At 36.0% G+C, this 26128-nt stretch overlaps 7 protein-coding genes across 7 annotated transcripts; 3 read left to right on the forward strand and 4 right to left on the reverse strand.

Annotated features, from left to right (window-relative positions):
• Positions 1-6306: 6306 nt before the first annotated feature.
• Positions 6307-6725, forward strand: LOC131806023 (histone H4). The gene has a single exon (XM_059129889.1). It carries the CDS (start codon positions 6342-6344, stop codon positions 6651-6653), a length of 312 nt encoding a protein of 103 aa, XP_058985872.1. The 5' UTR covers positions 6307-6341; the 3' UTR covers positions 6654-6725.
• Positions 6726-8204: 1479 nt separating this feature from the next.
• LOC131806020 (histone H2A) lies at positions 8205-8702 on the reverse strand. Its single transcript, XM_059129886.1, has one exon. The coding sequence runs from the start codon at positions 8665-8667 to the stop codon at positions 8293-8295; it is 375 nt and encodes a 124-aa protein (XP_058985869.1). The 5' UTR covers positions 8668-8702; the 3' UTR covers positions 8205-8292.
• Positions 8703-11527: 2825 nt separating this feature from the next.
• LOC131806191 (histone H2B) lies at positions 11528-11902 on the forward strand. The gene has a single exon (XM_059130149.1). The coding sequence runs from the start codon at positions 11528-11530 to the stop codon at positions 11900-11902; it is 375 nt and encodes a 124-aa protein (XP_058986132.1).
• A 647-nt stretch (positions 11903-12549) lies between these two features.
• Positions 12550-13507, reverse strand: LOC131806017 (histone H1-like). Its single transcript, XM_059129884.1, has one exon. The coding sequence runs from the start codon at positions 13452-13454 to the stop codon at positions 12771-12773; it is 684 nt and encodes a 227-aa protein (XP_058985867.1). The 5' UTR covers positions 13455-13507; the 3' UTR covers positions 12550-12770.
• A 7990-nt stretch (positions 13508-21497) lies between these two features.
• On the forward strand, positions 21498-21936 carry LOC131806022 (histone H4). The gene has a single exon (XM_059129888.1). The coding sequence runs from the start codon at positions 21553-21555 to the stop codon at positions 21862-21864; it is 312 nt and encodes a 103-aa protein (XP_058985871.1). The 5' UTR covers positions 21498-21552; the 3' UTR covers positions 21865-21936.
• Positions 21937-23412: 1476 nt separating this feature from the next.
• LOC131806021 (histone H2A) lies at positions 23413-23910 on the reverse strand. Its single transcript, XM_059129887.1, has one exon. It carries the CDS (start codon positions 23873-23875, stop codon positions 23501-23503), a length of 375 nt encoding a protein of 124 aa, XP_058985870.1. The 5' UTR covers positions 23876-23910; the 3' UTR covers positions 23413-23500.
• A 1256-nt stretch (positions 23911-25166) lies between these two features.
• Positions 25167-26128, reverse strand: LOC131806018 (histone H1-like). The gene has a single exon (XM_059129885.1). It carries the CDS (start codon positions 26073-26075, stop codon positions 25392-25394), a length of 684 nt encoding a protein of 227 aa, XP_058985868.1. The 5' UTR covers positions 26076-26128; the 3' UTR covers positions 25167-25391.

The raw sequence follows: 26128 nt of genomic DNA on the forward strand, positions 1-26128 counted from the left end.
TTTTTTGTTTAACGGGAAAAGGAAAAAAACAAAATGGACAAAAAAAAATCCCGTTAGCAAAATGTATGTGGTGGTTGTTTTTATGAGTCATAGCATTTTTTTCGAAGAGGGAGTACAAAAATGATAATAATTTTGCAAATTAAAGGAAATATCAAAATGGATAATTCAAAAAATTCAAATAAAATTAAAAAAATAAAATATTCGATCAAAATAAAATAAAAAATTAAATAAAAAAATAAAGTGTCGAAAAATCATCAACGAAAAAAAAAAAAAACAACATCAAAAAATATATCTTTATTTTAAAAATGTTAATTGTTGAAAAAGTAATCATAGCCCTAAATTATTTTTATTTATTTCAAAAAAATACTAAAAATTGTAGATTGAGTGAAAAAATATCTCTTTTTTATAAAATATTTGTGGTCCTGAAAAGGACCGATTGTTTTGTTGTAAAATTGTTGCTTTTAAAACGTCAAGAATTTAAGCACGTTCTCCACGAATACGTCTGGCCAATTGGATATCCTTAGGCATGATGGTGACACGCTTAGCATGGATGGCGCACAAGTTAGTATCTTCGAAAAGACCAACCAAGTAGGCTTCACTGGCTTCTTGCAAGGCCATAACAGCAGAGCTCTGGAAACGCAAGTCAGTTTTGAAATCTTGAGCGATTTCACGAACCAAACGTTGGAAGGGCAATTTGCGGATCAACAATTCAGTACTCTTCTGGTAACGACGGATTTCACGCAAAGCAACTGTACCAGGACGGAAACGATGAGGCTTCTTAACACCGCCGGTGGCTGGGGCACTCTTACGGGCAGCTTTGGTAGCTAGTTGTTTACGGGGAGCCTTTCCACCGGTCGATTTACGGGCAGTTTGCTTAGTACGAGCCATTTTTCACTTGAATTTTTTCACTTCACTAGAGATATGCACACAAACACGGTTAACACTGTAATAAAGTTGCCATCGCCAAGAAAACGAGTATTTATAGAAAATTGTGCTCTTAGCATCAACTTTCGGGGTTGATATGTTAGTGAATTCTTACCTATCGGTATACCAAATGTACACGCACACACAAAAGAGAACATACAATACTAACGGCAAATGTACACACACACATATAACTGTACATACTTTACTTGTGCGTTGAATGGTTGGAGAGAGCCTCAAATTTTGTATAAATACAAGCGGACCTGGGTTGAAAAAACATAGTACTATAAACATAGTACTATAAGTGAAGTGAAGTGAAATAAAAAAGTAATAAAATTAAAAGTGAAAAAACGAAAAAAGTAAAAAGTAAAGTGATGTGTTGTGCTGATTATCTCACCTTCAGAGATAACATAGTATAAATTTCATTGAAAAAACTTTAAAATGTCTGGTCACGGCATAAATGCTGATGACACTCAGACGAATTCGACTTTTGATTCAACGCAAAAAAGTGATAATTGTGCTACTAACCAAAGCGCAAAAGATGAAAATTTAAATAATAATGATACTTACATTGAAATTAAAAGAAAAAGAAAGAATAAACCTACAAAACCAATGGTTGAACAATTGTGTGAATTAAATATAAAATATGAAAATCTTTTAAAAGAGAACATTCAATTAAGAGAAGACAATGAAAAATTTAAAAATACAATACAAGAACTTATAAATAAAATTGCTAAAGGCAATGTGAATGTTGATATCCATATCCCTAAAGATTGGACAAATATCGAAAACAAGCAAGACAACTGGGCAACAGAGGCAGCCGAAGACCTCATGTTAGCCGATGAAGAAGAAGAGGAAGAGAATATTGCCATAACATCGGATGGAAATAATGGCGGAAATAATGGAATACCCAGATTACCTGAACAAAAAGATGACATGAAGGCAGAAAACACCAATAATGGAACAACAATTAAACCCAAAGGTAAGGCCAGCCCACCTGTTATAAAAATCTACAACATTAACGTTAGAGACTTTACAGTCAAACTTAAAAATATACTGAAACATAACCTATTTACAATTAATATAATTAACAAAAATTTGATACATCTGAAATTAATTAAAAATGAAGACCATCAAAAAGTTAGGGAATACCTAGAAACGCAAAACATATCTTTTTTTACTTACACTCCAAAAGAACTAAAACCATATACAATGCTCATATCAGGAGTTTCTGATACATATGATGAAATAGACTTAAAACAATTTCTACAAGATACGGAATTAAACTTAAAAATTATAAAAGTAGTAAAACTTCAAAAAAGAAGATGGCTTGTGCAGATCACAAATGACTCCGACATAAAATCTTTAATTCGTTTGAGATTCATATTAAATTGTGGAGTTAGTATTGGAAAATATAAAAGTGAGGAATTAGTCCAATGTAAACATTGTCAAAGACACGGTCATATAGCAGTTAACTGTAGAATGCAGCCAAACTGTGTTAAATGTGCAGGTCCACATGAGTCCAAAAATTGCCATATACCACCTAAAGACAAAAACATAGAAGAAACTGTGACAACTGACCCAACTACAGGCCAAATTATTAAATCAAGGGGAATTCCTGTAAAATGCATTAATTGTAAAGCTTTTGGTCACGTAGCAAGCTACAAAAAATGTCCCAAAAGACTAGAAATTTTAGAAAAAATCGCTCAAAAAAAGGAATCTTCCAAAAGTATAATAACAATTCCACAAACAAATAGGCCTTATAACAGCCAAAAAGTTCTTAAAAACGTGCCATATTCAAATGTGGTAAAAAATAATACAACTAAAATTACTAATAATAATGGACAAATGGCTATACAAATAAAACAGGCAATGGGAACCTTCGACAGTGAATGTCGGAGACTCTTGGGAAAAAACTTTATTGACTGCATGCAAAAGATAGGAGATTTTGCGATAACATATAAGCAACTTAAAACCGAACAGGAAAAATCAGAAGCACTATTTGGACTATTTTTATCTCTAAAGCTAAATGACTAATTTAAAAATAATCTTTATAAATATAAATTCACTTATATCTAGGCAAAAAAGACACTATTTTAAACTCTTTGTAAATGAACACAATCCAGATGTAGTACTAATTGCTGAACATAAGTTGAATATGAATCATAATTTTAATCTTAAAGGCTATAAAATATATTCACAACACAGGAAGGATCGCATAGGTGGAGGTACTGCCATCATTATAAAAAATGTCTATAAAAGTGATAGAGTAGATGTCAATTTAACCAATATTGAAGCAACTATTGTAAAGATTAGGAAATTGAATGGTGAAACCATATTTCTAGCCTCATTATATCTAAAGCCATCAGATATCATATCAAAACTTGATCTTGACAAAATTACTGAAATATTTGGACCAAATGAAGCCATTATCGGTGCCGACCTCAACGCGAAACATCCGCATTGGGGTGGCCTCCAAACTAATACGAATGGTAGAATTTTATATGATTGGATACTTACAACGGCCAATTTAGATGTTAAAAAACCGAAAACCCTACTAGAGTAACACCCACCTCAGAATCTTTTATAGACATTTTTATGACCACAAATCAATGTTTCTTGAAGGATCCTATAAAGGCTATTACAGGACTGGAAACGATTGATTGTAATTCTGATCATTGCGCTGTTGTATTAGAATTATCAAATAACAACATACTTATTGAAGAACAAGAAAAAATATTTGATTTTAAAACCATGAAAATAAACCACTTCAATAGAGAATTAGAGAACAATTTATCTCAATATATTCTGCCAAAAGACAGAAATATTTCCGTCAACGAAATAGACAATGCTATAGAAAACATGACAAGTATCTTTGATAATGCCATGAAAAAAAACATCAAACAACGTGTTAAAAAAAGAAACTTTCTACCTGATTTACCCCAAGACATACAACATTTAATAGCACAAAAAAAGACTCTCCGGAGACGAAGACACAGAATAACTAGTTCTGATGACTATACCTCCCTGAGTGCACAAATTTGTATCCTGGATAGACTAATTAAGCAAAGAATTTCCATGTTTGAAGAAGAATATTACACAAATTATCTTAGCAAAATAGCTTGCAATGAAAATATGTTTAGGCAAACTAAAGCGTTTTGTGGATTAGGTCCAAAAAAGAAAATACCATCACTAATTAATGATCAAGGAGAAGAGATTGTTTCTAACAGTGGAAAGGCTAGTCTTCTAGCTAAGAGTCTAGCCGTCCCAAACATAACTCCTTCTATTAATATAGAGACACCACTAATCGAACAACCTTTAGTTCAATTTAGCCCTAACTTATTAGCGGATGGAAGCAGTGCCATTTCTCCTTTTCAAAATAATATAAGGTTTATTACACCCAACCAAATAGGAGCTGTATTAAAAACGCTTAATAACAAAAAAAGCTTCGGAGATGATGGTATCCCCAATTATGTTCTCAAAAGAACTAACTTTGCAACATGGGAGTATTTGGCATTAATATTTAATCATTGCCTTAATATCGGATATTACCCTAATAAATGGAAAATGGCAAAAATAGTCCCAATACTTAAGCCTGGTAAAGACCCCACAAATACAAATAGTTACAGACCAATTTCATTGTTATCTTCTTTTGGAAAATTGTTCGAAATTTTCATACTACAAATAATTAATGAACATATAGAAGAGAATCATACACTAAAGAACGTACAATATGGCTTTAGAAAAGGAACCTCAACAACACATTGTCTCATGACTCTTACAAATAAAATATATACAGGACTAAATAAAAGAAAAGCGACTATTGCTGTAAGTCTGGACTTCTCAAGAGCTTTTGACTCAATGTGCCAGGAAGGTCTTATATACAAAATGAATTCAAAATACTACTTCAATCAGGCTATCACAAGAATGGTTAAGAGCTACCTACAAAACAGAAGCTTCTATGTTAGTTTAGAAGATAGTAAATCAAACAATTTCATTCAAAAATCAGGTGTCCCACAAGGATCCGTGCTGGGCCCTGTTCTCTATAACCTTTATATTGCAGACATTCCAGATCCTACAAATGAAGTATTAATTTCAATTTTCGCAGATGACATATTTATTGCATCAACACATCACAAAGCTAAATCAGCTGAAAAAAATATTACAAAATATCTGAAAGAATTGAAACAATACTTCGACAAATGGAAATTGACACTAAATATCGATAAATGCAGATCGATAATATTCAGAGGCAAACGTGGATCTGTATGTAAAAATGCTAGAAAATACATCCCAACGGTCAAAATTGGAGATAGTATAATAAAAAACACAGACATTTTAAAATATCTCGGCGTAGTTCTACAGTCGGATATGCAATTTACAAGGCATATAGACTACGTAATTCATAAGGGCAAAGCAGTTTACGCAAAATTGCGAAACATGATTGGAAAAAGAGGTGGACTTTCCCAAAATATAAAGCTAATATTATACAAACAATTAGTCAGACCGGCTATGTCATATGCGTTTCCAATATGGTTCGCGATATCTAGCCATCAAATGGAAAGAGTCCGTATATTGGAAAGAAAAATATTAAAGCATTGCATTGGACTAAGAAACACTATAAACGAACAAGGCAGACCAACTCGGCCCAAAAACCACCTCATATACCAAAATAGTAATGTCCAAAGATTTGACAAATATATGGTAAATATTGCTTTAAAATTTTTAATGAAATGCACAAGCCATCCTAATCCAAACATTACTAAATGTATAACAACAAGAAATGAAATAGACAACATCCTCAATACTGGTGGATATTTACCACCAATGAGTTTAATAACACTAAATGATCTAAATAAAATATTCGATGATAATGAAAAAATAGTATTCTACCACAGAAGATATGGATCATACAATCTGCAAAATAGAGTCTATTCTACAGTTCAATGAATTTTGAATTAAATACATAATATATAAACTAAGAAATACCAATTATGTAAATATATAAATTAAACACGAATGAACTAATTATTATTTTGTTTTGTTATTTAGTTTTAGTTTTAGTAGTAGGGGCTAAGCCCAATAGTTTGTAAGTAATTCTTATAATAATGGAGATCTCGTTTTTTCCCTTTTTTCCGAGAAAATTTCTTTTTGTTCTAAAATGCTTATAAATACAAAATTTTAAAAGGTTGGCTGGCCTTGCCTATATTACATATATTACACTATACCTCTAGAAAAACAAATAATATTTGTGTTAGAGTTAATATTATTATTATTACTTAAGTTTATACTTATATAATAACATGTAATTGAATTTTGGAACAATAAAATCTGAATCTGAATCTGAATCTGGTTGAAAAAACATTCGTATTTTGAACGTTAGTGAAGTGATAAGTGAAATAAACTAAAGTGAAAAAATGACTGGTCGTGGTAAAGGTGGTAAAGGCTTGGGAAAAGGTGGCGCTAAACGTCACAGGAAAGTGCTCCGTGATAACATCCAAGGTATTACCAAGCCAGCTATTAGACGTTTGGCTCGTCGTGGCGGTGTAAAACGTATCTCTGGCCTGATTTACGAAGAAACTCGTGGTGTTCTGAAGGTGTTCTTGGAAAACGTTATTCGTGATGCTGTCACCTACACCGAACATGCTAAGCGTAAAACCGTCACCGCTATGGATGTCGTATATGCTTTGAAGAGACAAGGCCGTACCTTGTACGGTTTCGGCGGTTAAACAAATTCTTGACGCAATTTGGAGAAATCTTTTTTTACAACAAAACAATCGGTCCTTTTCAGGACCACAAAATATATCAAAAAAGAGATACTTTCTTGTTGAAAACTATTTTTTAAATTAAAATAAATAAAAAATAAACACTTACCTTAGGAAATATAGGAATTTTATTTTAAAATTTCTAATAATTTTCTTTTTCAGCTTTCTCGTATTTTTTTTCTCACAATTCATGAAAAATGTCTAAAAATCAAATAAAGAAAAAATATAAATACTTACTCGTTTCAATTTTCTCCAGAATATTTTCACAGAAAACCTTGTTTTACCGATGTCTCGTATTTTATTCCCGATCATAAACATGCCGTCGGCAACTCACATCGCTAAACACATTTAGTTCTTCTTCTTCTTCCTTTTCGTATAATATGAGTATAACATAGCGTCGCTTTATGTATGTATTGGTATTATTTAGTTGATATTACTAAAGAACAACCATGCTGTGGTAGCAAAGGAATTTCATTTTGACTTTTTCAAACATTGTTGAATCTTTCTCAAAATTTAATTTGAAATTGTTGAAAATATTTATTAAATAGATCGTTGATTCATATTATTTTAAAAAATTTCATTAAAAATTTGCAAATTATTCACTAATCATTTCCTTTAAAATTGTATCGAAAATTAAAATCGTTGAATTTTATTTAAAAATTCTTCATTAAATGAATTTTATTTTATTTATGTTCAATTTTCTTATTTAATTTTCAATTAATTTCTATTTAATTTTTCATTAGATTTTTTTTTTTTAAATCACATTTTCGTTTTATTTAAAATTATTTTATTTATTTCCTTATTATTAATTTAAAATTATTTTATTTATTTCCTTATTATTAATTTAAAAATTTGTGATTTCATTTAAAGTATCTTTTATTTTCATAAAATGTATTTATTATTCAAAAATTCTTTAATTTATCTTTAAATATTTTCATTAAAATTTGCTTAAATTTTCATTAATATTTGCCTTAATTTTTAAAAATTTTCTTATTTTATTTTAATTTAATTATTAATTTACGTTATTTTATTTTTCTTTGTAATTATTTTCATTAATTTTCATTTTACTATGTTACTTTTGTTCTATTTTTTGTGTTTAAAATTTTCCATAGCACCACAATGCGCTTTTATTTTCATGTATGCGTCGATTTATTTCCACCAAAACACTACTTTGCCGCCAAAATTCCCTTGCAAATCATCTACTTTATGCCTTTTCCCCAAAGAATGCGCCGGGGTACGATTTTTTCACATAAAATTACTGCGAAGCCACCACCAACTGCCACATGCTTCTTCTTCATGTTATACATACTCATTTGGTGACGCCACGATCTCTCCTCTCTCGCTCGCTCTATTCCTGAAATCATAAGAGACAACAACAACGACAACACAAATATGCAACTGACAACGAAAAACAGTTATTCTGCCAACGTCTCTCATTATTGAGAATTTTTATTTTTTCATACAAATGTAGCTTGACGCAATTTTCTTTCTCTTTTCAAATATTTTTTGTCGTCCTGAAAAGGACGGATTGGTTGATTTTTCTATGGAATCATACGATGGTCTGTATTCTTCTTCTTCATTCCATAATACCTTTCGAGATAATTTAGGCTTTCTTTTCGGTCTTCTTGGGCAAGAGAACAGCTTGGATGTTTGGCAATACACCACCTTGGGCAATGGTAACGCCAGACAGCAATTTGTTCAATTCTTCGTCGTTACGGATGGCCAATTGCAAGTGACGGGGAATGATACGAGTCTTCTTGTTGTCACGGGCAGCATTGCCAGCCAATTCCAAGACTTCAGCAGCCAAATATTCCATGACAGCGGCTAAATAGACGGGAGCACCGGCACCAACACGCTCAGCATAGTTGCCTTTGCGCAACAGACGATGGATACGACCGACGGGGAATTGAAGACCAGCACGATTGGAACGGGACTTTGCCTTTCCCTTAACTTTGCCACCTTTACCACGACCAGACATTTTCACTTTATTTTAGTTTTAAACACTTCACTTAAGCACTGAAAAACACAAATGATAAAAATTTTCGCCCCGAAACGTGCTATTTATACTTTTCTCACACACACATTACTTCAATAATGGGGTGGTTTGCCTTGTGTGTGCCTACTAGCTGTGACTACCTGAAATTCTTGTCGACTACAATCTACAAATTCTGTATAGCTGGCCGTTTTGGTTATTTCAAGTGTTAACAGTGTTTGTGTGCGCATCTAATGAAGTGAAATATAACAAGCTACATAGCAAAGTGAAGCTTACTGTGTTCGCTCCTTATTTGGAGTAGTGTTAAAAATAACATTAATAGTGGAAAAAAGACATTCAAATGTAGAATTGAATATGGATGAAAAAACATCCAAAATAAACACTACCATCATAAAAGGTAGAAAAGTGACTGTTGAAGCATTTTTTGATGAAAATATTACTACATTAAATAAAAATAATAATGTAGTCAAACAAACATCTGCTGACATTAATTGTGAAATAAGGCATTGGCTACGCCCATCGAATACCTAAGTGAAGCAAGCATAAATGCGGCAACAAGTGATACTTCCAAAACTATAAAAGACATTTCATTGCGAAAACGCGAAAGAAAAAGAGAGCTGAAGGTGACAGTAGTGAATCATCTTTAGAAAATTCAAAGCTGGCAATCATCAATGCACAGCTTATGGCCGAATTAAAAAGCCTAAAAGAAGAATTACAAAAATATAAATCGCAAGAATTCAATAAGCATACAAATGCTAAAGATGCAAATAATGATTGGTCGGCTGAGGTAGCAGAAAACCTCAGCACTGCGATGGATGTAGAAGTACAAACTGCACTGCCAGCAGTTTCTGTTCGTACGGACGGTACGAAAAATATTGCAAAAATCAACAATGGAAAAGTGATAATGAAGGACGACATCCAGAAATCAAGCAAAATCGACAAAATTCCGGCAAACGGCAATAATATGCAGAAATCTACAAATATGCAGAAATCTTCAAATATGCAGAAATCTTCAAATGTGCAGAAATCTTCAGATGTCCCGGCGACTAGCAGTCCAACTACATCTAATAATAAGAATGACAGTAGAAAAACGAATACTTCTATAACTGTATACGATATCGGTGCGAAAGAGATGTCCAAACTAATCAACGAATGGTTGGGTCACGGTGAGTACTCATTAATTTTATTAAGAAATTCAAGAATAAATGTGAAGGTCAGATCTCTCGAAGACTTTACCAAGGTAACACAGAAATTAGGTGAATCTGGTATAAAATACCACACCCATACACCCAAAATTCTCTTACCATATAAGGTAGTGGTAGAAAATCTCTCCAGCGAATTTTCAGAAAACGAAATTAAAAATTGTTTGGAAAATAATTTTAATTTTAACTTTCCAATTGAGGTAATTAAAACCATTAATATTTCAGAAAATAAATGGTTAATTTGGTTTGCACGCCACTCAGATATTAATAAAATTTATAAAATCAAGAAAATTCTTAATTGGAATGTACGCATTCGTAAGAATAAAGGTAGAAATGACACACAGTGCCGAAATTGTCAAAGACCTGGACATACTTCTGCAGGATGCGGCATGCCATATAGGTGTGTTAAATGTTGCGACCCTCATGGTCCAGGGGAATGTCCACTACCTGGTAAAGAACAGGGAATTGATGAAATTACGATTGTTGATCCAAATACTGGAGAAGAAGTTAGAAAAAACCATTAAATGTGTCAATTGCGAAAAAGAGGGGCATGTTGCAAGTTCCCCCAAATGCCCAATGAAAATAGCTTATATGGCAAAAATAAATAAAGCCAAGGAAGAAGCACGTGCCAAATCAATGGCATATAAAGCATCTTCGGCATTGACACGTCCAGGTGTTCAGTACGCTGATGTAATAAACAACAGCCGTACTACAAAACCAGCCCCTAACATTCAGCCTACCCCACATAGGCAGCAAAATGAAGGTATTTTGGATATATTCTCTACCGTATCGGAGGATTGTCAAAAGACATTTGGTGTCAACTTGAGTTTAGTCATAAATCGAGTGGTTAAATTCATACCAGAATACCGAAGATTAAAAGAGACAGAGGGGCAAGCCCAAGCCACTCTTGGCATGATATTCGCAATGAGTAGTATCGATGACTAATTCACTTATTTGCTTTTTTCTGAACATAAACTCTTGTATCTCATTGGCCAAGAGACATTATCTCAACATTTTTATACGAGATGATAAGGAGCGCATTAATAAACAATGACGACCCTCCCATTCTGGAAAAAAGACATCTCTCTCCCGCCGACCTTACTAAGCTTCGAGATAAAGGAATACTTTATGATAATAATAGTAATCTCCTATTCTATCATAGAAGATACAAAACATTTAATTTTACAGACACAGTGTACATTACCTCACAATAATGTATGTATTATTATGTAAATATTGTATATAATTGTAGTTTAAGTATAGATTTAAGATTAGTATTAAGCCTAGATTTAAGATTAGATTTAAGACAAATTTTCAAAAAATTATATGAACTAGCTCTTTTTAATAATCCTTTTTTGAGCTACTACTAATGACCATTAACTTAAAAATGTATGATGATGTGTAAACAGTAAAACTGTTACACTATTATAACAAAATCAACTTGTTATATGTAAATTGATATACCTAGGCTTAAGAGATTTCAAAAATCCCAAGCATATATTAAATTGAATTTAAAATAAGCCAATATTTTCTTTGTAACAATATATGGATTAATAAATGGCAAATTTAAAACCGTTTTGGTTATCATTTGTGAACAGTGTTAAAAGTGTTTGTGTGATTCAAAAAAAAAATAATAAGTGAAAATGCCTCCTAAAACCAGTGGTAAAGCAGCAAAGAAGGCCGGCAAAGCCCAAAAGAACATTACCAAGGGCGATAAGTCGAAGAGACGTACCAAGCGTAAGGAGAGTTACGCTATCTACATTTACAAAGTGTTGAAGCAAGTCCATCCCGACACCGGTATCTCCTCCAAGGCCATGAGCATCATGAACAGTTTCGTCAACGATATCTTCGAACGTATTGCCGCCGAAGCCTCTCGTTTGGCCCACTACAACAAGCGCTCGACCATCACCAGTCGGGAAATCCAGACCGCCGTCCGTCTATTGTTGCCCGGTGAATTGGCTAAGCACGCCGTCAGTGAAGGTACCAAGGCTGTTACTAAATACACCAGCTCCAAGTAAATGTCTTGATATTTTTCATTTTCATGCGTCGAAATACTACCTTAAAAGGCCCTTTTCAGGGCCACAAAAAACATTTCAAAAGAGATCATATTTTTGTTGAAACTACAATTTATCATTATTTAGTAATAAACGAATAAAATTCCATAGGAAATATATTTTTCTCTATACAATGATTTTTCCATACATTTAGCTAACTCGCATATGTGCCTATGTTTAACCTTTGCTTGCTTGCTTGTGCGATATGCTAAAACAGCCATCGTCGTCGTATATGTGTGCGTGTGTTAGTGGTGATTTGCCTTGCCGTCGTTGATCAACATCGAATGGGCATCATGTATGTGTGAGCATTTTGATACAGCACAACGGCAAAGCAACGAAATATAAGGCTGAGGCAGAAATGTTCAATGGAAAAAATGTATTGATGGAAAATGTAAATATTTTGCCAAAATGTCATTTTTGGATGAAATTCATGAAATTTAACAGAGAATATGAAAATGACAAATTTTTCAAAATTAAGTAGAAATTATAAAATTGACCAAATTATGGGGATTTTCGAGAATTATGACCTGTGGGTAATTAGGAAAAATTTTAAATATTTTATTATCTTTTATGACCTGGGTTAAAAAATAATCCAGTGGCGTCCACGATTATATTGGCTCAATAAAATTACCTAATAAGAACAGTAATTAGCGAAAGTAATTTTTTCAAACACGTGTACAATTTTTTTTTAGGTAACAAATATATACGATAACTGTTGAAAATAAATATTTTTCTCTTTTTTAATTTAATTTGTAGCCCTGAAAAGGGCTGTTAGATAGTATGTTTTCGAATATCGAAAATATTGTGGAAAAAGTAATCTTTCTGGGAAAAATTACTTCTTGGCGGCGGTTTTCTTAGCAGCTGGCTTCTTTGCTGCTGCGGCCTTTTTGGGCTTAGCAGCTGCAGTTTTTGCCTTGGGTGCCTTTGGTTTAGTGGCAGATGCTTTGGCGGCGGTCTTTGCTGGTTTAGCTTTAACTGTACCGGTTTTCTTGGCAGCCTTTGCCTTTGTTTTGTCGGCCTTCTTCTTTTCAGCGGTCTTCTTGGCGGCAGAGGGTTTTTTGGCAGCTGCCTTCTTCTCACCAGCGGCCTTTTTAGGGGCGGCAGCCTTCTTCTTTTTGTCACCAGCGGCTGGGGCCTTCTTCTTCTTTTCAGCAGTCTTGGCTTTGGGTTCCTTAGAGGCCGAAGCAGACAATTTGAATGAACCAGAAGCACCCTTACCTTTAGTTTGGATCAATTTTCCACTGGCAACGGCACCTTTCAAGTACTTCTTGATGAAGGGGGCCAATTTTTGGGCATCTACTTTGTAGGTGCTGGCCAAGTATTTCTTGATGGCGGGCAATGATGAACCTCCACGTTCCTTCAGGGTCTTGATGGCGGCATCAACCATTTGCTGGGTTGGAGGGTGGGTAGGGGCAGCTGATGGCTTCTTTGCTTTGGCAGCGGCTTTTTTTGGTGCCTTTTTCTCAACAGCGGCAACTGGGGAGGCGGTGGCTTCAACAACGGCGGCGTCAGACATGGTTATTCACTGTTTGGTTTATATTTCACTGTTAACACAAATACACTCACAAATTTATGTGTACTATTATTTTTGTTAGCGGCGAGCTAAAGTGTAGGTACATCGAAAAGATGAGATGTGCATAGTAGTCAATTGGTAAATTTTTCGAAAGATTGTGTGGAAGCGTGTTTAATTTTTTACAAAAGTTTTCGGAGAAATTAAATTTTCCTGAAGAAGCTTTGATAATTTTCACTAAAAATGTTTTATACCTTTAAAGTATAGATTTCAGGCTATGTTTTAAAGAAAGTTTGGTGTAATTATCACTTGCCGTTTGTGAATTATAAACGTTTAACTTGGCAGATTATAAAAATGTAATCACAAATTTCCAACTAAAATTTAAAAAAATCGAATTTTTTATGAAAAATTAATTGAAAATTCTTTTTGAAAATGTAGCCTGATATGTTTACTTTAGGATCAAAGAAAAATATCGATGAAATTTCATATTTTACTATGTGAAAAAATTGAAATTATTATGTGGTCTATGACAGCAGAAATCCTCTTGTTGGCATAATTTCAATGAAGAAAAGTTTTTCTTGAAATAAATTTGAAAGCTCAAATCTTAATAAGTTTTATAAAAATTTCTTAAAAAACATTTCAGAATTTGTATATTTACATCAAAATATAACATTATTCACAAAAAGTCATAATTTACGGGGAAAAGTTACAAAATCCCCAGAATACTTCATACTACCAATGTACAGGCATTCACTGACAAACGGCTATGTATTTTCATTTTGCAATATTTTTTATGAAATTTAACATAATTTGTTCTAAAATTGTTTAAAAATAGTAGTAGAAGCCATTTTCTACGTTATTTTGTCAAATTTTTGTTAATTTTATGAAAAAATATTCCCAAAAAGAAATTCCTCTTTACAGCCAAATATCACCTAGAACACTTGAAAATGTCATGAAATTAATTGCGTTTTACAAAATTGTTTTTCGATCAACTTCAAAGGTAAATATTATTGTCATTTCTTTTTATAATACTTTTAATTATATTTACATCAAAATTCTCAACAAATCAATTATTTTCTTCTTAAATTTTTAAAAAATAATAAATTATTACCAATTTTTCTAAATACATCCTGCAAAAATAATTTTGTAATTCCTTACGGAGAAATTCATATTCAAATGTCTTAAAATGCGTATAAAACATTTAAAAATTTTGCTGAAAAGGAATAAAACATATTTCATACATCATTCCTGAAAAAAATAAATAGGAGGGACAACATTTTAGCTGGAAATTTTTAAAATGCACATGAAATAATTCGTAGAAATTGAAGGCAGAGAATTTTTCCCGTTAAATTGAATAGTCCACAAAAGAAAAAAAATGATCGAAGGGGAATAAAATGAGAGAAATAGACAAATTTCGCGCCAAAAATCATAAAGAGAGCAATTTTTTGTTTAACGGGAAAAGGAAAAAAAAAATGGACAAAAAAAAATCCCGTTAGCAAAATGTATGTGGTGGTTGTTTTTATGAGTCATAGCATTTTTTTTCGAAGAGGGAGTACAAAAATGATAATAATTTTGCAAATTAAAGGAAAATATCAAAATGGATAATTCAAAAAATTCAAATAAAATTAAAAAAATAAAATATTCGATCAAAATAAAATAAAAAATTAAATAAAAAAATAAAGTGTCGAAAAATCATCAACGAAAAAAAAAAAAAAACAACATCAAAAAATATATCTTTATTTTAAAAATGTTAATTGTTGAAAAAGTAATCATAGCCCTAAATTATTTTTATTTATTTCAAAAAAAATACTAAAAATTGTAGATTGAGTGAAAAAATATCTCTTTTTTATAAAATATTTGTGGTCCTGAAAAGGACCGATTGTTTTGTTGTAAAATTGTTGCTTTTAAAACGTCAAGAATTTAAGCACGTTCTCCACGAATACGTCTGGCCAATTGGATATCCTTAGGCATGATGGTGACACGCTTAGCATGGATGGCGCACAAGTTAGTATCTTCGAAAAGACCAACCAAGTAGGCTTCACTGGCTTCTTGCAAGGCCATAACAGCAGAGCTCTGGAAACGCAAGTCAGTTTTGAAATCTTGAGCGATTTCACGAACCAAACGTTGGAAGGGCAATTTGCGGATCAACAATTCAGTACTCTTCTGGTAACGACGGATTTCACGCAAAGCAACTGTACCAGGACGGAAACGATGAGGCTTCTTAACACCGCCGGTGGCTGGGGCACTCTTACGGGCAGCTTTGGTAGCTAGTTGTTTACGGGGAGCCTTTCCACCGGTCGATTTACGGGCAGTTTGCTTAGTACGAGCCATTTTTCACTTGAATTTTTTCACTTCACTAGAGATATGCACACAAACACGGTTAACACTGTAATAAAGTTGCCATCGCCAAGAAAACGAGTATTTATAGAAAATTGTGCTCTTAGCATCAACTTTCGGGGTTGATATGTTAGTGAATTCTTACCTATCGGTATACCAAATGTACACGCACACACAAAAGAGAACATACAATACTAACGGCAAATGTACACACACACATATAACTGTACATACTTTACTTGTGCGTTGAATGGTTGGAGAGAGCCTCAAATTTTGTATAAATACAAGCGGACCTGGGTTGAAAAAACATTCGTATTTTGAACGTTAGTGAAGTGAAGACGTGCCTTAAAAAGTGAATAGTGACTAGTGGTGTTAAATCTAAAGTGATTTTGCAAAGCGATTGTGGTGTTCTTTGCATAAAAGAGATAAATTTTGTTGATTTTTGTCAAAAAAGGCAAAATTTTCAAACTTTTATTTTCGGTCTCTAGTAAAAGTGAGACGCGAATAGTAGTCAGCAAATTTGAAGTTTGCTGATTTGGCACGAGGGTTGAAGAAGAAGAAGAAGCAGCTGCTGTTCTCAACGAAACAACGTTGCTGACGGGAAAAATCAACCCCGTCAGCACTCCTGTGGTAGGAGAGTTCCCGCCAAAATTAATAATGGCGGGAAAGCAGACAACAGGGCTGGGAAATATTAATCCCACCGGCAATGGAGATTCATCGGGTATATTTGTCAAGCCCACTACAACAAATATACCAAAAAGAGCTGAGTATGTTGCATCTGATGGTGCAACTAGCGAAGGGGGCCAATCTATTGGCTCGGATGTGCAACGGCAGCCACGCAAAAAACGCTGCCATTGCAATGTAGGCAGTTCCGCCTACGAAAATGTCAAGTTGGAAGCTCTCGTTCGCCAGCTTGAAACAAGAATTGCTCATTTGGAGCATGAAAAGAGCCGTATGGCAGCAGAGCTGGCTGCTGCCAACGAAGCGCTAGCCAAATGCGCAAAGATTGGCCCCTCCAGCAAGGAGACCGTTTTGGCTACCGAGGCAGCCGAAGACCTCGGTATGGCGGATGACGAAATGGAGGTCACACCGCCGGTGACGAAGAAGAAGGACGTCCCTAAAGGCGCTGTACCCAAAATACGGTATGTGTTAAAGGAGTCCCTAGACACGAAGAAGATGCCATCTACAACTACACCCCAGAATGTTGCTGATGTTGCCGCCCCTACTGCGTTTGCTGCCCCTGCTGCGTTTGCCGCCCCTGCTGCTAAGGCCGCCTCTGCCGCCAAGACCACCCCCGTTGCTGCTGCTCAACCAAAAACAGCAAACACCCAGAAGTCAGCAGGCAAAAACATGCCTGCGTTCAAAATATTTGAGGTCGGCGTCCCGGAAATTTCAGGAGTCCTCCGCCAGCACTTGAAATCAGGTGAGTTCTCTATAACTCTGGTCCGTCCGTCCGTGTTGTCGTTGAAGGTTAGAGGCCTCAACGCATTTAATGTGGTCAAGAACATCTTGACTGAACGTGGGTATAAATTTTATACCCATACCCCCAAAGAACTACGGCCTTATATGCTGGTCATTGAAGGCCTAACTAATGAGTATCCCCCTGAAACGGTTAGTGACTTCATCACTAACCAATCAGGCCTTAAAGTAGAGATTGTTGGCTTAACCAATATCTCTTACAGACTGTGGCTCTTGCGTGTGTCCAAGAGCTCCGATATTTTCGGTCTGTATAACTTAAAAAAGATATACGACTGCAATATTAGGATCCGTAAGGATAAGGGTCGTGGAATGCAGCAATGCTTCAACTGCCAGAACCACGACCACATTGCAAGTAATTGCACGTTGCCAAAACGTTGCAACAAATGTGATGGCAACCATGGCCCTAAGGAGTGTCCTGTGCCCCCCAAGGGACAGGATACTCTTGTCGAATATACCGACCCTATTACTGGGGAGGTAGTAAAAAAAGTAGCCCAACCTTGCTACTGTGTAAACTGTGGCAAGTACGGACATCCTGCTTCGGCAAAGGATTGTCCTCACCGTCTGGCAATTCTAGCCCGTAAGGCTAAAGCCAAGGCCGAAATCCAGGCCAAAAATGAGGCACGTTCTCTTCGAATTGCTGCCATTGGCTCCAGCATGACCTATGCTGGTGTCGCAGGTGGCCGTCCAAAATCGGCCACTCAACAAATTCCTGCTAGTAACGGTCCACGTTCTGGCAATCGACCTCCCCAAAAAGAGGTAATTTCTCAATCCGAGAACATCGTCCAGTTCTTTGGAACGGACTTTTCTCAAAAATGTGAGAAGGCTAGGACATTTGGTCCTATCTTCCAAAAAATTATGGCCTCATCAGGTATTGACGCAGCTATGTCTGCCTGGTTGCTATGTATTGCTGGAAATGTCCAGTTTTAAAGTAGTTTTTATTAATGTAAACTCCTTGATTTCATTATCAAGGAGACACTATTTAAAGTTGTTAGTTGAGGAGAGGAGGCCTGATGTACTCCTTTTGGCCGAGCATAAGCTTAGCCCTTCTCATAACTTTAGTTTAGAGGGATATAGGGTTTTTATTCAATATCGTGATACGGGGCGACGCGGGGGTGGTACCGCGGTTGCTATTCGAGATGGTATTCGCTGTGATCGAATACCACTCTCAACTGGACGTATAGAGTCCTGTGCGGCGAGGGTATGGAAGGACGATGGCTCCACTATAGCTTTCGTCTCAATGTACCTCGCACCCATTGAGACACTACGGACCGAAGACATTTTACAGGTTTTTGACCTATATAACTCTGGGGAAGTTTTGATCGGAACCGACCTAAACGCGAAGCACACTTCGTGGGGAGGTAATGTGAGAAACTGGAGTGGACTAGTTTTAGACAGACTTTTACAGGACTGCCTAGACTTTGACGTAATAAGGTCGGATATTCCGACTAGGGAGACTGCGACATCTGCCTCATATATAGATTTATTTCTGCGTACACCAGGACTCCCTCTGGTTGGTGGCGGAAATATTTCTATGGCATTTGATTTTGAATCGGACCACAGGGCGATTCAAATTCAATTAAATTTGGGGGGTTTGGCGAGAAGTGAAGGACAGAAATTTCTGAACTTCAATCGCATGAACGTAGGACGTTTTAGGCGACAGCTTAGGATAGGATTAGATGAGTGCGCACTACCATCTAACAGAAATGCTTCAGTAGATGAGGTAGATAGGTGTGTGGAAAATCTAGGTGAGATTTTCCGCAATGCTATAGAGACCTCTGTACCTAAACAGAGAGTCAGGCCTAAAACTCTTGGAGATCTTCCTCCGAGAATATTGGGCTTTATTCGCGAGCGTCGCAGGCTATGCCGCACTCTCCGAAGATCTGGGGATCCAGATAGATTTCCTGCTCTTAGAGCGGATATCAGAAATTTGGATCGCATAATTGAGGACTCTGTTCGAATCTTTGAACAGGAGAGACTCGAAACTTATTTAGGGAGAATAAGAGTTGATGGAAAAACTTTTGACAAAGTCAAAAGGGCAGCAGGACTGGATACTAGAGAACCTGTAAGTCAGTTAGTGGACAATACAGGTCGACTTATTACGGACGACGGTGAAAAGGCAGAAGCCTTGGCAGACCATGTGCAGGGTGTTTCGCCGGCCATGGGAGGGCCGAGTGCTAATTTCTCAGGAGGACCAGTTAATCGGTTTCCTGGGGAACATGATGCCCTCCGTAGCTCAGTTAGTCGAGCTACCGAGGGGATCAGCGATCGGTCCCCCATGGTAAATTTCGGCGATACATTTACTGCAGATGGGGCTATTGTTGAAAACACCACTCGTTGGAACGAGGGTGGTTTTCTTCGCGCCGGTTGTGTGGGTAGGGCAATTGCCCGTAGGCCAGCACGTAAATCCTGCGGTTTGGACAGAATACCCGATACCGCCTTAAAAAAGGCGGGAGAGGTTATTTTCACGTTCCTGGCAGTGTTATTTAACCACTGTCTGAATCTGGGCTATTTTCCCAGGGCATGGAAAGAGGCTATGTTGGTTCCCATATTTAAGAGGGGTTCACCTCTGGGACAATGTAGCAGCTATAGGCCGATATCACTTTTATCGGCCTTTGGTAAACTCTTCGAGTCTTTCATTTTGGAAAGATTAAATAAACTCGTAGAGGATAAAAGGGTGTTGAAGGACAATCAGTTCGGGTTTAGGGCAGGCCTATCCACTGTCCATGCCCTAACTGCTCTCTCATCCTATGTAGTTTCAGGTCTAAACAATAGGTATGGCACTATTGCAATTGGACTTGATTTTTCTAAAGCCTTTGATACCGTATGGCATCAAGGTTTATTGTTTAAAATGCAACGGTTTGGTTTTGATCACCAAACTGTGAGATTAGTAGGAAGTTTTCTATCTGATAGGTATTTCAGAGTTAGGGTAGGTGAGCGACTATCTAGTCGCAGACCTGTATTGACTGGCGTACCCCAGGGCTCCCTCCTAGGGCCGATGTTGTTTAACATCTATGTCAGTGACATGCCTGCACCTCCACGTGGAGGGTTAGCATTATCGTATGCCGATGATGTGCTTGTGGCGTATACGGCCCCACTACTTCGTATAGCGGAAGCACGTCTGAACATTTATCTTGAGGTCTTATATAGGTTCTTTACCATATGGGGCCTCAAGCTAAATGGGGACAAATGTTCGGCAATTGTATTTACCGGGAAAACTCAATATGTTCGTCCAAATTTTACAATGTACCATCCGGTCGTAAAAGTTGGACCTCATACTGTGGAAATAAAGGACAGGATAAAATACCTTGGGGTCATTTTTCAAAAGAATTTTGATTTCAATGGACACATAAGTTTTATCCTGGACAGAGCGAGGAAGGTCTTCTTCAGCTATAAAGGGCTGATGAAGATGCGGGGTGGCCTAACCCCTGAAGTTAAGTTGCTGTTATATCGGCAAATAATGCGACCTATTGTTGCCTACGCTTTTCCTGTCTGGTTTGGCATATCGTCCAGCCAGATGGAAAGGCTTAGGAAGTGGGAGCGTAGTGTACTGGCTTCATGTTTAGGCATGAGAGGACTAACATTTAGCCAGGATGGTACTGTCAGAAGGACCTCTAATAGGGCCATATATGACAGGGCAGGTGGGGAAAGAATTGACAGGGTCCTGGTCACAGGAGCACTGGAATTCTTAGACAAGACTGACGGACTGAACAACAGGATGGTGGAGAACGCTCTGCGATGCACCCTGGACGCGGATGCACTGAGGAATGTATGGTACCTGCCCCCGGGTGCCTTGAAAAGGCTGAATGAGGAAGGGCTGTTGTTCGTCGATGGTGAGCTTCGTTTTTACCATCGACGTTACAACACCCTTGATATGGAGAATACGGTGTACAGTAGTACACAGTAATTGTATATAGTGTATATAGTAGTGAGTAGAAATTAGTCTTAAGTCTTACATTTAAGTTTTAGTTTTAAGTTATATATATATATATTATTTTTAAGTTATGTATTAGTTGATTTCGCCCATTTTTAATTTTTGGATTTTTTGGGGCACTTATGTTTTTAAGTTTTTTCTTTTTCATTTAATGTAATTAGATGCTAACTGCCAGGAGCATAGCGTATTTTTATGTAAATAGTAGTAGATAGCGAATAGCTATATATAATTAGGTTTCTAGCACAGTAAGCCATTCCTGTTAGTTTGTAAGATTATCTACCAAATAAATATGGCCATAGGCAAAAACGAAAAAACGAAACGAGTGAAGTGATAAGTGAAATAAACTAAAGTGAAAAAATGACTGGTCGTGGTAAAGGTGGTAAAGGCTTGGGAAAAGGTGGCGCTAAACGTCACAGGAAAGTGCTCCGTGATAACATCCAAGGTATTACCAAGCCAGCTATTAGACGTTTGGCTCGTCGTGGCGGTGTAAAACGTATCTCTGGCCTGATTTACGAAGAAACTCGTGGTGTTCTGAAGGTGTTCTTGGAAAACGTTATTCGTGATGCTGTCACCTACACCGAACATGCTAAGCGTAAAACCGTCACCGCTATGGATGTCGTATATGCTTTGAAGAGACAAGGCCGTACCTTGTACGGTTTCGGCGGTTAAACAAATTCTTGACGCAATTTGGAGAAATCTTTTTTTACAACAAAACAATCGGTCCTTTTCAGGACCACAAAATATATCAAAAAAGAGATACTTTCTTGTTGAAAACTATTTTTTAAATTAAAATAAATAAAAAATAAACACTTACCTTAGGAAATATAGGAATTTTATTTTAAAATTTCTAATAATTTTCTTTTTCAGCTTTCTCGTATTTTTTTCTCACAATTCATGAAAAATGTCTAAAAATCAAATAAAGAAAAAATATAAATACTTACTCGTTTCAATTTTCTCCAGAATATTTTCACCGAAAACCTTGTTTTACCGATGTCTCGTATTTTATTCCCGATCATAAACATGCCGTCGGCAACTCACATCGCTAAACACATTTAGTTATTCTTCTTCTTCCTTTTCGTATAATATGAGTATAACATAGCGTCGCTTTATGTATGTATTGGTATTATTTAGTTGATATTACTAAAGAACAACCATGCTGTGGTAGCAAAGGAATTTCATTTTGACTTTTTCAAACATTGTTGAATCTTTCTCAAAATTTAATTTGAAATTGTTGAAAATATTTATTAAATAGATCGTTGATTCATATTATTTTAAAAAATTTCATTAAAAATTTGCAAATTATTCACTAATCATTTCCTTTAAAATTGTATCGAAAATTAAAATCGTTGAATTTTATTTAAAAATTCTTCATTAAATGAATTTTATTTTATTTATGTTCAATTTTCTTATTTAATTTTCAATTAATTTCTATTTAATTTTTCATTAGATTTTTTTTTTAAATCACATTTTCGTTTTATTTAAAATTATTTTATTTATTTCCTTATTATTAATTTAAAATTATTTTATTTATTTCCTTATTATTAATTTAAAAATTTGTGATTTCATTTAAAGTATCTTTTATTTTCATAAAATGTATTTATTATTCAAAAATTCTTTAATTTATCTTTAAATATTTTCATTAAAATTTGCTTAAATTTTCATTAATATTTGCCTTAATTTTTAAAAATTTTCTTATTTTATTTTAATTTAATTATTAATTTACGTTATTTTATTTTTCTTTGTAATTATTTTCATTAATTTTCATTTTACTATGTTACTTTTGTTCTATTTTTTGTGTTTAAAATTTTCCATAGCACCACAATGCGCTTTTATTTTCATGTATGCGTCGATTTATTTCCACCAAAACACTACTTTGCCGCCAAAATTCCCTTGCAAATCATCTACTTTATGCCTTTTCCCCAAAGAATGCGCCGGGGTACGATTTTTTCACATAAAATTACTGCGAAGCCACCACCAACTGCCACATGCTTCTTCTTCATGTTATACATACTCATTTGGTGACGCCACGATCTCTCCTCTCTCGCTCGCTCTATTCCTGAAATCATAAGAGACAACAACAACGACAACACAAATATGCAACTGACAACGAAAAACAGTTATTCTGCCAACGTCTCTCATTATTGAGAATTTTTATTTTTTCATACAAATGTAGCTTGACGCAATTTTCTTTCTCTTTTCAAATATTTTTTGTCGTCCTGAAAAGGACGGATTGGTTGATTTTTCTATGGAATCATACGATGGTCTGTATTCTTCTTCTTCATTCCATAATACCTTTCGAGATAATTTAGGCTTTCTTTTCGGTCTTCTTGGGCAAGAGAACAGCTTGGATGTTTGGCAATACACCACCTTGGGCAATGGTAACGCCAGACAGCAATTTGTTCAATTCTTCGTCGTTACGGATGGCCAATTGCAAGTGACGGGGAATGATACGAGTCTTCTTGTTGTCACGGGCAGCATTGCCAGCCAATTCCAAGACTTCAGCAGCCAAATATTCCATGACAGCGGCTAAATAGACGGGAGCACCGGCACCAACACGCTCAGCATAGTTGCCTTTGCGCAACAGACGATGGATACGACCGACGGGGAATTGAAGACCAGCACGATTGGAACGGGACTTTGCCTTTCCCTTAACTTTGCCACCTTTACCACGACCAGACATTTTCACTTTATTTTAGTTTTAAACACTTCACTTAAGCACTGAAAAACACAAATGATAAAAATTTTCGCCCCGAAACGTGCTATTTATACTTTTCTCACACACACATTACTTCAATAATGGGGTGGTTTGCCTTGTGTGTGCCTACTAGCTGTGACTACCTGAAATTCTTGTCGACTACAATCTACAAATTCTGTATAGCTGGCCGTTTTGGTTATCATTTGTGAACAGTGTTAAAAGTGTTTGTGTGATTCAAAAAAAAAATAATAAGTGAAAATGCCTCCTAAAACCAGTGGTAAAGCAGCAAAGAAGGCCGGCAAAGCCCAAAAGAACATTACCAAGGGCGATAAGTCGAAGAGACGTACCAAGCGTAAGGAGAGTTACGCTATCTACATTTACAAAGTGTTGAAGCAAGTCCATCCCGACACCGGTATCTCCTCCAAGGCCATGAGCATCATGAACAGTTTCGTCAACGATATCTTCGAACGTATTGCCGCCGAAGCCTCTCGTTTGGCCCACTACAACAAGCGCTCGACCATCACCAGTCGGGAAATCCAGACCGCCGTCCGTCTATTGTTGCCCGGTGAATTGGCTAAGCACGCCGTCAGTGAAGGTACCAAGGCTGTTACTAAATACACCAGCTCCAAGTAAATGTCTTGATATTTTTCATTTTCATGCGTCGAAATACTACCTTAAAAGGCCCTTTTCAGGGCCACAAAAAACATTTCAAAAGAGATCATATTTTTGTTGAAACTACAATTTATCATTATTTAGTAATAAACGAATAAAATTCCATAGGAAATATATTTTTCTCTATACAATGATTTTTCCATACATTTAGCTAACTCGCATATGTGCCTATGTTTAACCTTTGCTTGCTTGCTTGTGCGATATGCTAAAACAGCCATCGTCGTCGTATATGTGTGCGTGTGTTAGTGGTGATTTGCCTTGCCGTCGTTGATCAACATCGAATGGGCATCATGTATGTGTGAGCATTTTGATACAGCACAACGGCAAAGCAACGAAATATAAGGCTGAGGCAGAAATGTTCAATGGAAAAAATGTATTGATGGAAAATGTAAATATTTTGCCAAAATGTCATTTTTGGATGAAATTCATGAAATTTAACAGAGAATATGAAAATGACAAATTTTTCAAAATTAAGTAGAAATTATAAAATTGACCAAATTATGGGGATTTTCGAGAATTATGACCTGTGGGTAATTAGGAAAAATTTTAAATATTTTATTATCTTTTATGACCTGGGTTAAAAAATAATCCAGTGGCGTCCACGATTATATTGGCTCAATAAAATTACCTAATAAGAACAGTAATTAGCGAAAGTAATTTTTTCAAACACGTGTACAATTTTTTTTTAGGTAACAAATATATACGATAACTGTTGAAAATAAATATTTTTCTCTTTTTTAATTTAATTTGTAGCCCTGAAAAGGGCTGTTAGATAGTATGTTTTCGAATATCGAAAATATTGTGGAAAAAGTAATCTTTCTGGGAAAAATTACTTCTTGGCGGCGGTTTTCTTAGCAGCTGGCTTCTTTGCTGCTGCGGCCTTTTTGGGCTTAGCAGCTGCAGTTTTTGCCTTGGGTGCCTTTGGTTTAGTGGCAGATGCTTTGGCGGCGGTCTTTGCTGGTTTAGCTTTAACTGTACCGGTTTTCTTGGCAGCCTTTGCCTTTGTTTTGTCGGCCTTCTTCTTTTCAGCGGTCTTCTTGGCGGCAGAGGGTTTTTTGGCAGCTGCCTTCTTCTCACCAGCGGCCTTTTTAGGGGCGGCAGCCTTCTTCTTTTTGTCACCAGCGGCTGGGGCCTTCTTCTTCTTTTCAGCAGTCTTAGCTTTGGGTTCCTTAGAGGCCGAAGCAGACAATTTGAATGAACCAGAAGCACCCTTACCTTTAGTTTGGATCAATTTTCCACTGGCAACGGCACCTTTCAAGTACTTCTTGATGAAGGGGGCCAATTTTTGGGCATCTACTTTGTAGGTGCTGGCCAAGTATTTCTTGATGGCGGGCAATGATGAACCTCCACGTTCCTTCAGGGTCTTGATGGCGGCATCAACCATTTGCTGGGTTGGAGGGTGGGTAGGGGCAGCTGATGGCTTCTTTGCTTTGGCAGCGGCTTTTTTTGGTGCCTTTTTCTCAACAGCGGCAACTGGGGAGGCGGTGGCTTCAACAACGGCGGCGTCAGACATGGTTATTCACTGTTTGGTTTATATTTCACTGTTAACACAAATACACTCACAAA

The sequence above is a fragment of the Musca domestica genome, unplaced genomic scaffold (genome assembly GCF_030504385.1).
Source record: "Musca domestica strain aabys unplaced genomic scaffold, Musca_domestica.polishedcontigs.V.1.1 7, whole genome shotgun sequence".
In the NCBI taxonomy this organism is placed as follows: domain Eukaryota; kingdom Metazoa; phylum Arthropoda; class Insecta; order Diptera; family Muscidae; genus Musca; species Musca domestica.

Bases quoted from the DNA above. Each gene is read 5' to 3' on its own strand.
- LOC131806018 (XM_059129885.1), bottom strand. From the start codon at position 26,075: ATGTCTGACGCCGCCGTTGTTGAAGCCACCGCCTCCCCAGTTGCCGCT.
- LOC131806020 (XM_059129886.1), bottom strand. From the start codon at position 8,667: ATGTCTGGTCGTGGTAAAGGTGGCAAAGTTAAGGGAAAGGCAAAGTCC.
- LOC131806022 (XM_059129888.1), top strand. From the start codon at position 21,553: ATGACTGGTCGTGGTAAAGGTGGTAAAGGCTTGGGAAAAGGTGGCGCT.
- LOC131806017 (XM_059129884.1), bottom strand. From the start codon at position 13,454: ATGTCTGACGCCGCCGTTGTTGAAGCCACCGCCTCCCCAGTTGCCGCT.
- LOC131806191 (XM_059130149.1), top strand. From the start codon at position 11,528: ATGCCTCCTAAAACCAGTGGTAAAGCAGCAAAGAAGGCCGGCAAAGCC.
- LOC131806021 (XM_059129887.1), bottom strand. From the start codon at position 23,875: ATGTCTGGTCGTGGTAAAGGTGGCAAAGTTAAGGGAAAGGCAAAGTCC.
- LOC131806023 (XM_059129889.1), top strand. From the start codon at position 6,342: ATGACTGGTCGTGGTAAAGGTGGTAAAGGCTTGGGAAAAGGTGGCGCT.